The following is a 16026-nucleotide window of genomic DNA, read 5'->3' as shown; positions in this document are numbered from 1 at the left end:
CCTCCTGTGACAAAGTACATTGGTAAGGAAGAAAGAAAACTCCCAGGCAGCTTTGCAAACATCCTTTTTCTGCTAACCTTTTTTAAGTGTACAGAGTGTGAAAGCCAGAGCTAAAGGCACATCTCAGATTCTGCAACACACACTGCATATGTGAAACAGTAATTGTTTTGAGATTTCAGACATATACTGTGCTGCCAGTTGAAAGAAGTGATGGATGAGAAACTGGAAACCCCAAGGAATTAGTAATAGGATATAAAGCATTTCACCTCTAGGTCACCAGTTCAAATTCACCCAGGTTGGTAGTGACCAAAAGTAGTTACCATCTGGCAGCTGTTCTCTCACTGATGTAAATTGAGTTGAGGGTCTCAGCGCATTTCCTAGTGGACAGGTGTCCTCAGCACAAAAAACACCATAATTAACTCTCTGTTTGGCTTTCTCAGCAAAGCCACTGAGCAACGAATGGAAGTAAAGACTGAGCTATATTCCAGGTCAGCATGAAAGCATGTTGGCTGCAGAGCACTGCAGATTCTTAATCATAATTACTCTTTATATTTTAAGACATACAGATCAGGGAGGGACTTAATTTATCATCATTACATTAAACGGAGCAGCCTTTCCAACTCAAGAAAGAGCTTATGTGCTCCTGTTTCTGCTCAATGCAGGTTTCTTTTCAACAGCTACAGTGGAGTTTGGAAGCACAAGAAATGAACGTGAATATCATTATTAAAAATGGTAAGTTTACCCTAATGCACTTACTCTGTCTCAAAAATCCCACACTTACTACAGAGCACTCGGACACAGAAAACAAACTGGTTTTCGACTATTGGGTACAGACTGTAGGTTGAGATTATCCAACTTTGGATATAAAAGGAGACTTACTGTAAAGAAAAAAAATGAAGATGGCATCCTTTAGGTCAACACCAACCACAACCACAAAGGGTATTTGGGGAAGAACACCATGCACAGTTATAATAATAGCTTTAAATGAACTTTTTGCATCCAGAAGTTCTGACCCACGTCTCTCTCAAGAAACAAACAAGACACAGTTCTAGGCAAAACCGTGTGTTACCAAGGCTTCGAAATATTATGCATGAAAAACAGTCGGAAAAAATATTCCCTTATGCGGATTTTTCCTCAAAAAGAACTGGAAAACATATTGAATCTACTTACGGTCCACCTGCACTTTGCATAAGACGTGGGACCAGTTGCATATGGTATGACCTGCTGATAGTCACCATCTAAACCACCTGTTGCCATAATTTGTTCAGCCCTATTATATCTGAAATTGTTAAAACAGGTATAGTCATTGGGTGTCCTCTCATTTCGGCGTTTGTGGAATAAAGGTGACTAGAACAGAATTAAAGTATTCCATATCATCAGCCGTTCAACATGCAAAGGCATTTCTTGAACATCAGTGGCTTGTAAGACTGAGTCGAGGGCTACTGGTGTTAAAAAGTGAAGAGTGTGAAAACTTGTTCCAGGGAAGAGCCCTGCACCACCTCGGATAAAATACAGCCAGAGCTCATAGGTGGCTAGAACATGGCATTTCGGGCTGAAGAGTTTGACGTGGTTTAAGTGGTAGCTGACTTCGGAATGTTCTTAGCATGCCTTCAGATAATGTTAACTTTAAATAAACTTGCTGAATACTCATGTAAATTATTTCCATTTGGCTGTCTCATTATTCACTATGCTTTCAAGGAACATGGTGATGAAAGAAGAAAAATACCTCTTTCTAACATAACCATACTGGCAAGAGGATCAACATTATCAGTATTCAAAGAATGTGTTGGCAGGATAAACTTTCATAAAAAGAAGGAGCACCAGCTAATCCAAGTTGTCAAAATAGCAATAGTACTTCAAGGGTTGATCTGCAAAGTGACTCATTATTTATTGCTAATGCAAACAAAACATTCGGAGCAGAAAAAGCAATTGAGTATTTCCTATCTCGGAAATCCACTGACAGAGAGTAGACAATAAACGACCCCTAGGATGACTGATAAAAAGATATCTATTTTCTTATTTAGCAGAAAGCAACCCAAAGGCAGGAAGAACATTGTGGTTCTTCACAAAAAAAAAAATCAGACACTTAATGCTAATATTTTTCTGAACTAACACAGACATGAAATGTGGCACAGTGGCAAGCAAAATTTCTCGAAATTTCATTCAGAAGAACAAGACATACAGCATTTAAAAAAAAACATGGTGGGAATAAAACATGCAACATATTGTGCATCCTAAAAACATATATAGATTCAATAGCTCAATAAGGTGCCTGACTTTCCAAAATAAGCTTCTGCTAGAACCAATTAGGCAACCATTTTCCAATGCCTAACCTCAGGCACTTTTATGAAATTATAAAATACAGGCCTTTAAAGAATGATTTTTTAAAAAAATACACTGGCTTGGTCACTTATTTTCAAGATTTCTGTGAAATACACTGGATTGCACTACCCTTTCTACTCTTTTGACCTATTTTTCTTCCTCTCCTTCTGTAATACCTCATCTCTGCTACCTTCTTGCTCTTTTAAGCCTCGGAACCTGATCTTACGCCTGACGTGTATCTTCTTCCATTGCAACAGAAAGCACTGGCTCAGCCTCAAGAATCTGGGATTCTAGGAGCCCCTCTGAATAAATGCATATAAATTTTTTAAAACTAATATATAATCTATGAGCTCCATGAAAAATAAAGCCATTTTAAGAAGCTGATTCTTTCTGCTAGTACATTTCAAACAGAAATACAACAGCCACCACAAAAAAATAAATCCATCACAGACAACCCTATCGAGTAGAGTATTATTCCAGCACAGATATACTGTAGTATCACTACAGGAAAAACACCTTCTGATCTGTATTAATAATTTTAATGACAATAATATTTAGCATCTGAAGGAAAAAGAACAAATGAATATTCACTTTTTGTGATGTTACGGTAAAACGGATGCATGTAGACCTGCTGAAAGTTGTTATGTATTGGAATTTAGAATTTCAAATGTCTTAAAAGGTATGATGCAATGTGTAGTTTTTATTTTGCCAGGAATGATAGCAGCAGTAGAAACAAAGGAATCTTCATTCAAAGTTTCTTTTAATGTTTTCAGACTATTTAAAAGCATTTACACATGCACAGAGACAGCCTATATTTAGTGCACATTTTCTTCAGCTTTTGATTTTCCCAGCTCAGCAACAGCTACTGAGCGACCTCTTGTGTTGAAACATCTCCGAGCAGTTCCTCACTTTTTTTTTTCTCTAAATAAATTAAATGAACATAAGGCCAGCACCGCAAAGTGAAGAGACCAGTTCCGTCATTACAATGAATATATGCTGCCTGCAGATAGCATTTGTACTGATTTATTTTACCTACTCAAATTGTGTATTAAGGAATTTACCTCTGAAGCTAATACGATGGGTAGCCAACACCAACGTGCTACTATTGTGCTGCTCTTCACGCCATTTTTGCAGTAAGTACTGTGAAAAACACACGTGATCAGCTTCTTGCACATTACTGCCATTGCATTAAAATAAACATGCAAAAAAAAAGGAAAAACCAAGATAGATGACAGTCTAATCAAAGGGGATGAAATCAAAATACCATTAAAAAAATAACTTATAACTTGTCAGCAGCAATCTCACTGCTGCTCTCCTTCTCCTCGTTGCTCTTTTCCCCCAAACCACTTCTGTCTTTACTTAGGAGTCACACTCCCATGCCTCTCTGCCAGCACCCAGGAATTTCCAGACTAGAAAGGCTCACGCAAACTCTGTAAGCAACCATGCAATAGATGTCTAGTTCAGAAAGGTCAACTGAGCAACCACTTTCCACAACAAATAAGATGTTTCCCAACACAGTACATCGAACTTAAGATCTGTAACAGAAGATAACAAGCTGCAGTTGCCACAGAGGGGGAAAAAAAAGGTCCACAGAACGTACTGGCAACAAACTGTACTAAGTCCTTGCAGTAGCCAAGAACGACAAATAAAAGCCCCAGCTTAACCGCAGAAAAATTATACCACACCCATCAGAGAGGGCACAAACAAACCGCCAATAAAAGATGAAATCAGATTTATTAACCCATATTTAAGACCGATACTGTGAAAGCACTGTCGGGTATGCCAGTGAGCTTAACACAAACTAAGAAGTGCACAACCCTGGTTTCAAACTTTCTGTAGTCCCAATGAAATAAGACTAAAAGTACCTATGCTTACTGAGCTTTAGAATGCTTACCCTGTAGCCACAAGGCAGGCTTTTGTTTTCCCACAAGATCTACGCTTTGATATTTAGAAATACATCCATAAATATAATCAGAGCATGCTATACAACTCCAGAAAAGGATGGGCAATCTGTTGCCTTTTCAAGCATCACTCATCGTTCCTAAAGGGAACTGAAGTGTGAATGTTTGGTTGATAGAGTATCTGATCAAAATTGCTCAATGAACAGGCCAAATAGCCAGATGAACAAACAAATGTATTTTCTAACAGGAAAAGAATCGCTGAAGGATCTGGCCAGGAGATGTCACTCTCTACTTTGTGGCAACCTGGAAATTCTTTAGCTTTCCTCTCAGAGGTGCCAAAACCAGGAGCACAGCCAATAAAATTAGCTATGTTGAATTGGGGTCGGGTAAAGAACTGCTCAATGCGTCATTTCTGTAGCTGTGTGTGCAATTTCTGTAGCTGTGTTGTAAAATCACTGTTCAGTATGCTGTGAAGTCAAAGTAGCCTCCAGGCAGCCTCCGAATCTGTTCCCCCGTCTAAACAAAGAACAATTAGCTCAACTAAAGCCTATTGTTACGTTACTTACACCAACGTAGCAAATTGTTCTGAATTTTTTAGCCTTTTTAAATAAAACCATCATTATGTATTGAGCTCTTAAGACTCAGCATACAGCAAGCTACCTGTATGTGCTATAGTGTCTATCCAGATAGACAGCCTAACCAAATAAGTTTTGAGAGTTTTTTTAGCTGGCTTAGGATAACACTAGATCACGCTCCATGGCCTAGTAAGGTCTCACTGCTTTGTTCTGCAGAACACCAACACCACCTTTACTAACCCCTAGCATGTAAAATCATTCTTATACCACTAGCCTGTAAAATAATTTTTATACATCGTATATCTAACCAGGCATCTCTCGGAGCAGACCAAAAGGCAGATCTGAGCTTGAGTTTTAGAAGTTTAGGATCAAAATCTGTAACCATTGTAAATACACATCTATGAATGGAATAAAGTAGTCCAAAACAAATCTACGATGAAAGAAAATTCCTAGGAATGAAAGATTTTACGTAAGTATTAGACAAACTGCATGAATTAATCAGAAACTGATCTTTAAGACAGCTGATAGGGGAAAACACGCATGATTACCTTATTGTGTGTTAATGTTATCCTCAGGTCTGGTTTTATGATACCATACGCTATCAGTAGATCTTGGACTTTTTTCAGTTCTTCCTTACATTTTTTATTTGTTGAGTAAAACTGCTTTCTTACAGGAAGATTCTTAAACAGCTTTAGGACTGTTACTGTAGTACCTGCAAGCAAGCGACAAAAAAACAAGTAGAAATTACACTAAAAGCATACCACTGAGTGGATATTGAGGAAACTTCATTTTTACTTGAAGAGACATGTCTGTATGCTGCTGCACACAAAATAAACCCTAGTAACACTAAATTAGATTATATTAGCATGAGAAGAAATATACCAAATAAGCAGTCATCCTCCCCCCAAAAGTACCTACAGACCTCAAGAGCTGTGATTCCCCTCCTTTATTTAGAGTTATGATTATAGCATTAAGCTTTCTTTCATACACACTGACAATAGTGAGAATCAGCACTAAATAAAGCTGAAGACTCTTTCAGTCCATATTAAGTTAACTTTCATTATGGTTAACAGACTAGAATCTAATCAGACATATCTAGAGGCAAAGGAACACTGAGCTCCCTTAAGGTCCTTCACAAGCATTTGCTTTAGGGTAGTACCTGAAGAGCCAGATACCTCTGTTCAAGGCACAGCACATAGTAAGAGGAAGAATATTCATTTACCAACACAATCACATAAATTCCTAGCCTGTAAGGATATTACAAAGTATTAAATATGTGTCAGAGAATTCAGTCAATCATTCAACAATTTTGACACAAGGCAACACAACCCACAGGTTTTCCGGCTATGTATAATACTACAGTCTAATTCTAAAAACAGTCCCTCGTTAAATTTAGGCAAAATTAGAGTTCTCAGCTTCAGCTCTTTCTTCAGTATTTGCCCATTGACCAGCCCTCAGCAGCTTCTGCCCTTAATGGCTCCCTGTGGCCTGTTAGTGCTGAGGAGGAAGGGAGCCGGGTCAGCAGTCAGCTCCTCCTCGGTGTACGAGAGCCAGCTCGGGGGCAGCTTGTGGGCACAATATTGACATGCAGCCACTGTGGCTCAGCTGGGAAAGCTGAACTTTACAGAAAAGCTGCAACTGCTTCCTCAGGAGCACAGCCTCGTCACAAGAAAGGAGCACACCACTTCTGAGAATAGACACCAGCTGGAGCGTGAATGTGAGCACACAGCGTGGTCTTAATGGTCCTTGCTGAGCAACAACTTGCTGAGCAGAGCACGAAGTAGAGCAGATGCTACCCCAAAACTACACCACGTCTGAACCACCAAGGCCCATCTCTGAAGTGGGGACAACCTTTAATCTCTCACACAACCATGCAGAAGAATTTCTAGTGAGACACTCTTCCTGCAGGTTAGAAAGAATTGTGGCTTAGTCTGGTCCTATAGCCATGCTGCTTCCAGCAACTCCTTCATATAGCAGCAAGGCAACTCACAGAATCACAGAATCAACCAGGTTGGAAGAGACCTCAGGGATCATCGAGTCCAACCATTGCCCTGACACCACCCTGTCAACTAGACCACGGCACTAAGTGCCATGTCCAGTCTTTTCTTAAACTCCTCCAGAGATGGTGACTCCACCACCTCCCTGGGCAGCCCCTTCCAATGTCTAATAACCCTTTCTGAGAAGAAATTCTTCCTAATGTCCAACCTGAACCTTCCCTGGCGAAGCTTGAGGCTGTGTCCTCTTGTCCTATCGCTAGTTGCCCGGGAGAAGAGGCCGACTCCCACTTCACTACAACCTCCCTTCAGGTAGTTGTAGACGGCAATAAGGTCACCTCTGAGCCTCCTCTTCTCCAGGCTAAACACCCCCAGCTCCCTCAGCCGTTCCTCATAGGTCAGACCCTCCAGACCCTTCACCAGCTTGGTCGCCCTCCTCTGAACTCTTCCTCCTTTGAGCAAGGATTTACATACAGAAACATTATTTTGGTCCTGAACAAATCATTCATAACTTATATAGTAAGTCTGCCTGGACCTGAGGCATTGAATTTTTACAGCTTTTATTTCCACTGCCAGCTCGAAAAAAGTGAGTCAGAGAAGGAGAAACTAGTTTATTATTACTACCTAAAGCAACTTCCAAGACTTATTATTTCTTATGATAACAACACATTCTCAGTTGACAGACATAAGGGAAGAAACGTTTACAGCTGCAAAGATTTCATACTCAGCCTCCCAGTACAGAACAGGTATTTCAACATCAAACACAGCCTCAGAGAAACATAAAATACTTCTGTCACAGCGCAACACCAGAACAATGATATCCTACCTTGCCCAAGATGGGAAGGCTTTTTAGAAGTTATATGCCCATTGCTATCCAAAGCATACTGAGTGCTGAAATCATCAGCAGCTGTCTTCGTTGTGATCAAAACCTGAAAACAGTGATTTTAAAAAAATTATGTTAATCGAGGATTCACAAATGAATCAGAATGAGCTTAGACAAGCTTTGCTACCACTCCTACCATCGTGTTATTTTAACCACCACATTTACATTTAATTAGTTTATAAAATTTTTCTTCTACAGGTGTTTCTTACAGTCACAGAAACATTCTGCATTATTACTCATTTTCCCATCCATTTATTTAAAAGCCACGCACTTCTATCACACTAAAACACAAAGCATAGCAATCCCTACTACCTACAAGACACTCCTGTATCTTCTGTTCTAACACAGGTTAAATAAACAACTAAATCAACTGATAATTTTGCATTTTCGTCCTTCGTGAGAGCAGCCATACTATGACAACTTCTTAAATTCATATGAGATTCCACAAACATAACTTACATTCTCTTTCCGCACCCAAACATACCTAGCAATCAGTAGTAGCGTGTTTGTAAGCTATTAAGGTAATACAGAGATCGGCTTTAGCAAGACCAGTCATACACCAGAAGTTCAATAAAACTACAGTTCCCTGAGTTCAGGTATCAAGGTTTCGAACAACAGAACCCTGCACTGTAACCACCTGAAAGGCAAAGGTTAGCACATATACAGAGCTTCAGGACATTTTAGGTTATTTTAGTCTCATATGAATCATTCAGAGTTTAGCCATGCCTCTAGGAAGGAAAAAAACAGTAATTGATTAATTGGAAATGACAATATTACAGACCTACTTAAGGGCCAGTAGTAAACCACCTCTTAACTGAAACTTCAGGGGGCAGTTTGGGTAGGCAGGATGCAATTAATGCCAGGAGTGTTTAATTAACATAATTACTGATCCAAGGATTTAAGTAATACCTATTAAAGTACTAATACACTCAGGCCACCTCCCATCTCTTATGAAACCTACCATAGAGCTGATAAAGAGCTCAGAACAGATGGCATCCTGCCTGACAACTCATTAGAAGGAACCAGTGATTGAGGTCTGTCATCATCCGTCAAAACACCAACACTTTTGAAAGCATCTTTGGAAATCTCCATCCAAACACACAACCCACTCCTGCTTAGTGCAATGTGAATGTAACCCAAGGAGTCAAGCTCTAACATCTCTCCTGACCTCGACAGCTGACAGTTCCAATCAAACACAGATATCAGCATCATCTTGCAGGATCTAATCCTTGGCAGACTTAGAAAGAAGCATCCAAAACTTGACCTTGGTGCAGCATGAACACAGAAAGGCAGAGCACCATGGAACAGGTAGATGCTGTGCCCTTAACAGGCTGAACACTTTTCAGATGGTTTTGAACCAACTTACTTTCAGTCAACAAGTTAAATTCTAAGTTCAGGACACTGTCAGTCCTCTTAACACAAACATATGGACCAGACTCAGGTCAGGGAGCAGGTTCCTGTTTACTCCTAGAGACAACAAAGTTTGAGCAATTGCAGTCATACACATGTCAAGGAGCAGTATGGAGCCCATGACTGCTGATCACCTAGATAACATCAAGGCAGAAATTGTTACTGGAATGGTAGCTATGTGGGCCATCCGTTCCCTGAAATTATCTCTCCTGGCCACCATCTGCTGTTCCTCATGTTGGAGGTCTGTGTCTAGCGGAGTCCCTCAAGGGTCGGTACTGGGACCAGTTCTATTCAATATATTCATTAATGACTTGGATGAGGGATTAGAGTGCGCTGTCAGCAAGTTCGCTGATGACACAAAACTGGGAGGAGTGGCTGAGATGCCGGAAGGCTGCGCAGCCATTCAGAGAGACCTGGACAGGCTGGAGAGTTGGGCGGGGAGAAATTTAATGAAATATAACAAGGGCAAGTGTAGAGTCCTGCATCTGGGCAAGAACAACCCCATGTACCAGTACAAGTTGGGGACAGAGCTGTTGGAGACCAGCGTAGGGGAAAGGGACCTGGGGGTCCTAGTGGACAACAGGATGACCATGAGCCAGCAGTGTGCCTTTGAGGCCAAGAAGGCCAATGGCATCCTGGGGTGTATTAGAAGGGGTGTGGTCAGCAGGTCGAGAGAGGTTCTCCTCCCCCTCTACTCTGCCCTGGTGAGGCCGCATCTGGAGTATTGTGTCCAGTTCTGGGCCCCTCAGTTCAAGAAGGACAGGGAACTGCTAGAGAGAGTCCAGCGCAGAGCCACGAAGATGATTAAGGGAGTGGAACATCTCCCTTATGAGGAGAGGCTGAGGGAGCTGGGTCTCTTTAGCTTAGAGAAGAGGAGACTGAGGGGTGACCTCATTAATGTTTATAAATATGTAAAGGGCAAGTGTCAAGAGGATGGAGCCAGGCTCTTCTCAGTGACATCCCTTGACAGGACAAGGGGCAATGGGCGCAAGCTGGAGCACAGGAGGTTCCACTTAAATTTGAGGAAAAACTTCTTTACGGTGAGGGTGACCGAACACTGGAACAGGCTGCCCAGAGAGGTTGTGGAGTCTCCTTCTCTGGAGACATTCAAAACCTGCCTGGACGCATTCCTGTGTGATATGGTCTAGGCAATCCTGCCCCGGCAGGGGGATTGGACTAGATGATCTTTCGAGGTCCCTTCCAATCCCTAACATTCTGTGATTCTGTGATTCTGTAATTCAAGTCGCAAACTCAGCCATACTTTTTGACATTATATTTGCTGGTAACACTAAGGAGGATAAGCCAGTATTCTAAGGAACCATGTATCTACATGTACGTATAAGAAACCATGTATCTATACCCCAATACAAAAGAAAAGGAAACACTAAGCAACCTGTCTCTGACCTATTCTCACTGAGGAAAAGAAATAGAGCACTGCTATGACCAGTATGACAGAAAGGCAGGACTGACACTAACCAGAAATCCATACTGCTTCCTAACCATAAGACATGACTTCTGGGCAGCAGGGGAAGGCAGCACACACAAGCCAAACTGTCTGGAAAACATAACCGTGGCAGGCTGCTGGAACAATTTAAAGCCTTTGCACTGGTATTCTATTAAAACTTTCACAAACACACACACACACACAAAAATCACAACACAAAAGACACAATTATGGCAGCTCCTCACCTCTGATATACAGCAAATTGATCCCAAAGCCTCCCCACGGAAACCGTATGTTGTCAACCTTTCAAGGTCCTCAGAAGAGCTTATTTTTGAGGTGTAGTGTTTAATTGCCATAACTGGAACATCATCAACCTTGATTCCATTGCCATTGTCTCTTACTTCTATTTTGTTAAACCCATAATCCTCCTAAAAAAGAACAAAACATAAAGGAGCACTAAAACAGTTGAATTAATCAAGACACAAGTTTGAAGCAGCTAAGATTACAGCTTCTAGCCATCCAGATAGAAGTGGGAGTTTTGCTTATTTGGAGAAACTGAGCAACCATTAAATGTCTGTTTAAAAAAAAAGAAGAAAAACACAACATGTTAGGACAGTAGTGATGGTTTCTCTAATTAAATAATGTAATTAATACCCTGTGGTTTGGAAATAGTACATAAATATAAATACAGTAAATCGAAACAGGAATTAAGCAATTTTTTTTAAACTATGATGAAATTTGAAAAACCTAAGCTCAGAAAAAGATCTATAGCTGGAAAGCTAAAGATTTTTCACCTGTTTTCACCTCTCATCTTTTTGGTATCAATTTTTTCAAATCACCACAAATGCAGCCCTGCACCTATTAAAGTCGGTGGGCTCTCCCTGAGAATTGTTTTGAATTTCACTCTTTATTTATGTGATTTCACTACTGCAGAGGTTTTCCAGTCTCTATATTGTCTCTCAATACACAGAAGCTGCAATTCTAATAGGAGCAGGGCATGAATGGGGAGAAGTCAGAAATAAGAAAGCTTGTAAAGAGGTACAATACTTTACAAAAAGAAGTAAAGGTTCTTACAGGCTCTTTTAAAAATAGCTTTCAAGGAAGCAAAGTTCAATCTTTGTGATTTACCTTTACAAATATGCAATACATATTCTACTGAATTCTGATTTAAATACATCATTTCAATAAACACCAGCATAAATAGGGTAAAACTCTGAAAACCCAGATAATTAGGTCAGCTAAATGAAACATGGAATTCAGGTTCTATAACATCGCAAACAGATGCAGCAAACAAATGCTTCCTTCCAGCCACATTACACTCTGCACATGTAAATCGCACCCAAAAAGAATCACAAGCCAGAAGAAAGTAATTAGAGCTGCAGGATCACTAATTAAACTTCTTTTACAGAAGCACGCCTGGCTTTTCGAAGAGATTATGATGCAACATACAGAAAAATGTGCTGTAGTGTGTAATACATCTAGGAGACCTTAAAAGTGGTTTTGCTTAGAAAGAATATCTTGAATGAGTGGCTACCACCACTGATGCAGTACAGAGCACGTGATGGTTGGTCACAGAAAGCTGATTGATTAAACAGGACTAACTTTGTTGTCCCCTCTGGGCATATACTGAAGACAGTTATAAAAAAATCCAGTGTACTCCCAGGGTTATTTCTCAAAGTAAAAAAATAATGCAATTAAAAACAAAAGGAAGGTTCCTAAAGATATTATCTGTTTTCACACATAATCTGCATTAGGAAAACTCAAAAACCTCTGAGGTAGGAACCTCTGAGGTAGAACTATATATATATTTAATTAACTGATACACAGTAGAAATGTGGGTACATTTCACCTTCCGTGTTAACGAATGGTGCTAAAGCTATCTTCAGGTGAAAAACAATGCTTTTGCTAATATTTGAGTCAACCTTCTACTGGGAAGCAAAACAGAACCTAAGCAATACACCTCAACTGAACATAAAAACACATAAGGAGATATAAAAGAGAAACCTTCTACCCCGCCGCTGTATGCACTAATGAAGGGTTTGAGCGTTTTCCAATGAACCCCTACATTCCATTCTAATTTTTACTTCCAGACCACTTAACTGCTTAGGAAAAGTGAGATTTATCTTCTTCAACTTGAATCAAAATGTTACACGAATGATTCTCTATTTCTTTTCTAATATTATTCATTTTCACTTGCACACATTTTACTTTACTAAAATATTACAGTGCTTAAACTTTGTATTCTGTAACACCTTCCACCATGCCACATGACCTAAATACTATTGAGGTATTTAATTTAGTATATAAATACTAAATACTATATGATCCCATGAGATGTTTAAGTTGCTCGACCAGATCACTGATGTCAAACCATATAGTTCAACTCCCTTCTCTTTTACTCATGACTGCATGGCCCCATCTTTGTTTCAGCTACAGCTCTGTTACTCATGAGAACTCTTGAGGTCAATTCAGCTTATTAAACTGGCACAAATAACCCACTTTTCTTGCTGGGTTACTTTTCTTTTGCATTAGCAAGATGAATGGATCATGAGAGGCAGAAATGTCTAGCAATGCCATGCAGACGGATGTAGAACTCTGCTTTTCAGGTGATGAGATGGATCAGGTGTACAGTGGAACATCATCCCGAGCTAAACTTCCTCTGAGAACGTTCTAAGGATTAAAGCTCCCACTTCATGCACTGGAAAAAAGGTGCAGAAACGAGTGGTTGCCTTTTACAACAGCCATTCTGTATAATAGTAGCAAACCTGTAGCTAAGATGTGTCCTTCTCAAATCCCAACTCTGCTCCAACTACTAACACAGGCTGTTGCTCCTCTTCTCTATTAATTAAAATATGCAGGTCTCAGTCACGCTGTGAAGATTATTCTCATAAATTCCTGTTGTTAGAGGTCAGTAGGGAAACTGACAGCCTGATGCCCGTGGAGTCTCTTTATCCATACACAAGGAATTATATTGCTGCATCAATGGTTTTCAGCATAGCTTGACCTGAAGCCAGGACACCATGTCAAGAATAAAACCGTCATTCTACATATGGTTAATGCACAGTCATGCTACAGAGGCAGCAGACCTCCCTGCTAACAAGGCAAGCTCCGTCACGTTCATATTTCTAAAAGGAACACAGCTGAGGTTCAAATTAATAAATAGATAACACTCAACACCTCATAGAAAGGCCACAGTTGAGTTTCTAATCAAATGACTAGCTTTTAATTGTAATTGAAGTAATATCACATTATCTAAAACTACAATATAAGCTGATGTTTTTCGCAGCGTGGTGTAAAAGCTAGTTGATACACAGTGCAAAAACGCTCAATAACATCACCCCTTGGAGTCTGGTCAACCAAGAAGTTAACAAGAATCAAACACTAGCCAAAGCTTCCCGCTACAACTGACTGCTGCCACAGTTTCTACCTGAGAACCATTCCACCTGCAAGTTAACTCCCTTCTGTCTCCAAAAAAGCTATTCCTGCCTTTGTTCAGGCAAATTGGGTAACAAGTCTGAATGAATCAACTGGCCTTCCTAATCCATCTGGAAAAGGTTAAAACAATGAAAATGCTGCAAGTTTCAGGCAAAAAGCATCAAGCTGTAAAATTAAATTTCCAAGTTTCTGTTCTCTATCATGCTTTTGAACCAATCCAGAGTTAACGTGGTCATTGAGCTCTATTATGTGGTTGACCTTATTTAAATGTCATGCAATAAAAAGTGTTCTGATATAAAAATACTCTTATCACAAAAAAATCCTGAAAAAGAATCCACTGTTTTGCAGTATTATTACGTACAGCTGTGCAAAGCGCAAGTTTTCTCTTCTCCCCCAGTACCCACAAAATAACAAGCAGCAAATCTTGTTTACTCACTGACAACCTGTGTAAAGCCAGGTTGGTTGGTTGGTTGGTTTTAGAAATGCAGCGATTTGGATTGAGCTGAACTGACAAAGAATGTAACAGTGGTGCAGATGACTCATGCACTGGAAATGGTTGAAAATGCTCTTTTTAATTGATTTGGGACCTCTCACTATGGAAACAGCTGGTTATTGCACTGTGAAACCCACGCTGATTATAGGGCTTTCTCCTCTGGCTATCTGCATGGCTCCGTATTGGCACTCCAGTAAAAGAGGCAAGGTTTGTTCTAACAATTTTTGAAGGCTCCAAAACCTTCTGTTGGCTTCTTGCAGTTATGGATTGGCTCACAGGATTGGATTCTGATGCCCTTACCCCCAGAACTGTGCACACACTACTCACTTCAGAGTGACTCATGAAGCAAGATACTATACAATCTAAATATTGAGAAGATAGAAGTCATCACAGACCATAGTGAAGACAGAGTATCTTCAGCTCACTTAAGGCAAATAACAAATAAGCATGTTCCTTGGCATCTGCAGGAAACCATACTCGGACGGAAAACACTTGAGACTCATTTAGAAAAGAAAGCAGTGACACAGACAAAGAAACAAGCAGAAATCAAACTGCCCTCCTAATTAATAGCATTTGTCTAACACTTAATTTGAGAATAGCTTATACATTCACTGTTATTTGCAGGAAAGGAAAATGGACGCAATTCTGGACTGTAACAACACACTTTCTTACTAAGCAGGAGATACTGCTACTATGGAGCTGTTGACAAAATACTGCAAAACTAGAAATACTCATGGAAGCAAGAGAAGCTGATCAATTAGCCATTTCACCCAAGTAGGGGGAAAAAAGCCTAAGTTTCTTATTATAAACAATATTTTTTTCTTTCAGAAACTATCCTTGAGTGATATGCCAACTTTTTTTAACATCTTATAAAAATAAAATGTTACAAGTAGCCAGAGCTCATCCTGATGATTAGGGACCATGTGGAATTTGTATTACCAAAACATCTACCATGGCTGTCAACGACCTCTTCCATTGTTTCCATTTTTACTTTCCTGACAATATTTTGCAATGAGAATTAAACATGCCAGTCTAGCAGTGAAACAGAAGTCCAACATCTTTTAAACCAAGCTATTAGTCGGAAAAAGTAGACTTTTAAGGAGGAAAAGAAGTATTAAAGAAGTTGACAGTATTTCCTCAAGATACACTCAGGAGTACAAATATGACTTACTGTTTCAGTGGGGCCTCAAAAACATTAAGGACCATTTTTGCGTTTTTTTTGAGATTTAACCATTTTTAGGTTAAAATATATATGTATAAGCACTATAAATACCTTTCCATTACCAAAACTGTGATAGCCTAAAAAAATACATTTGCAGTGAAACAACTTTTCTTGCATCTTATTTGACATCCAATTCTTTGTAAGAGTAAAGGAAAGAAAGAGGACTTACAAGTTTAATATCAATAATTGTGGCACTGGCATCCAAGGAATTTTCTATCAGCTCCTTCACCACACTGACAACTGATGTAATCACTTGAGAACTTGAAAGGAGACGAACAGTTTCTGCCGACAGCTGCTTCATAGTGGAGTAAGATTCAGAGAAGCTACATAGAAAGTTAACAGAAAAA

General features: G+C 39.8%; 1 protein-coding gene across 2 annotated transcripts in view; it reads right to left on the bottom strand.

Annotated features, from left to right (window-relative positions):
- Nucleotides 1-16026, bottom strand: part of PMS1 (PMS1 homolog 1, mismatch repair system component) — a 50468-nt gene that overhangs the window by 31486 nt on the left and 2956 nt on the right. For both annotated transcript variants that reach the window (XM_068408293.1, XM_068408294.1), the window contains exons 2-5: nt 15849-16002; nt 10775-10957; nt 7619-7721; nt 5347-5510 (exon numbers count right to left, since the gene is read on the bottom strand). In XM_068408293.1, coding sequence (XP_068264394.1) covers nt 5347-5510; nt 7619-7721; nt 10775-10957; nt 15849-15980 — 582 coding nt within the window. In that variant the 5' untranslated portion in view covers nt 15981-16002. The remainder of the gene's footprint in view (nt 1-5346; nt 5511-7618; nt 7722-10774; nt 10958-15848; nt 16003-16026) is intronic.

This window comes from Nyctibius grandis, chromosome 9 (genome assembly GCF_013368605.1).
Source record: "Nyctibius grandis isolate bNycGra1 chromosome 9, bNycGra1.pri, whole genome shotgun sequence".
Lineage (NCBI taxonomy): Eukaryota > Metazoa > Chordata > Aves > Nyctibiiformes > Nyctibiidae > Nyctibius > Nyctibius grandis.
The sequence above is the reverse complement of the archived record's forward strand: the minus strand, read 5'-3'. Positions and strand labels throughout refer to the sequence as shown.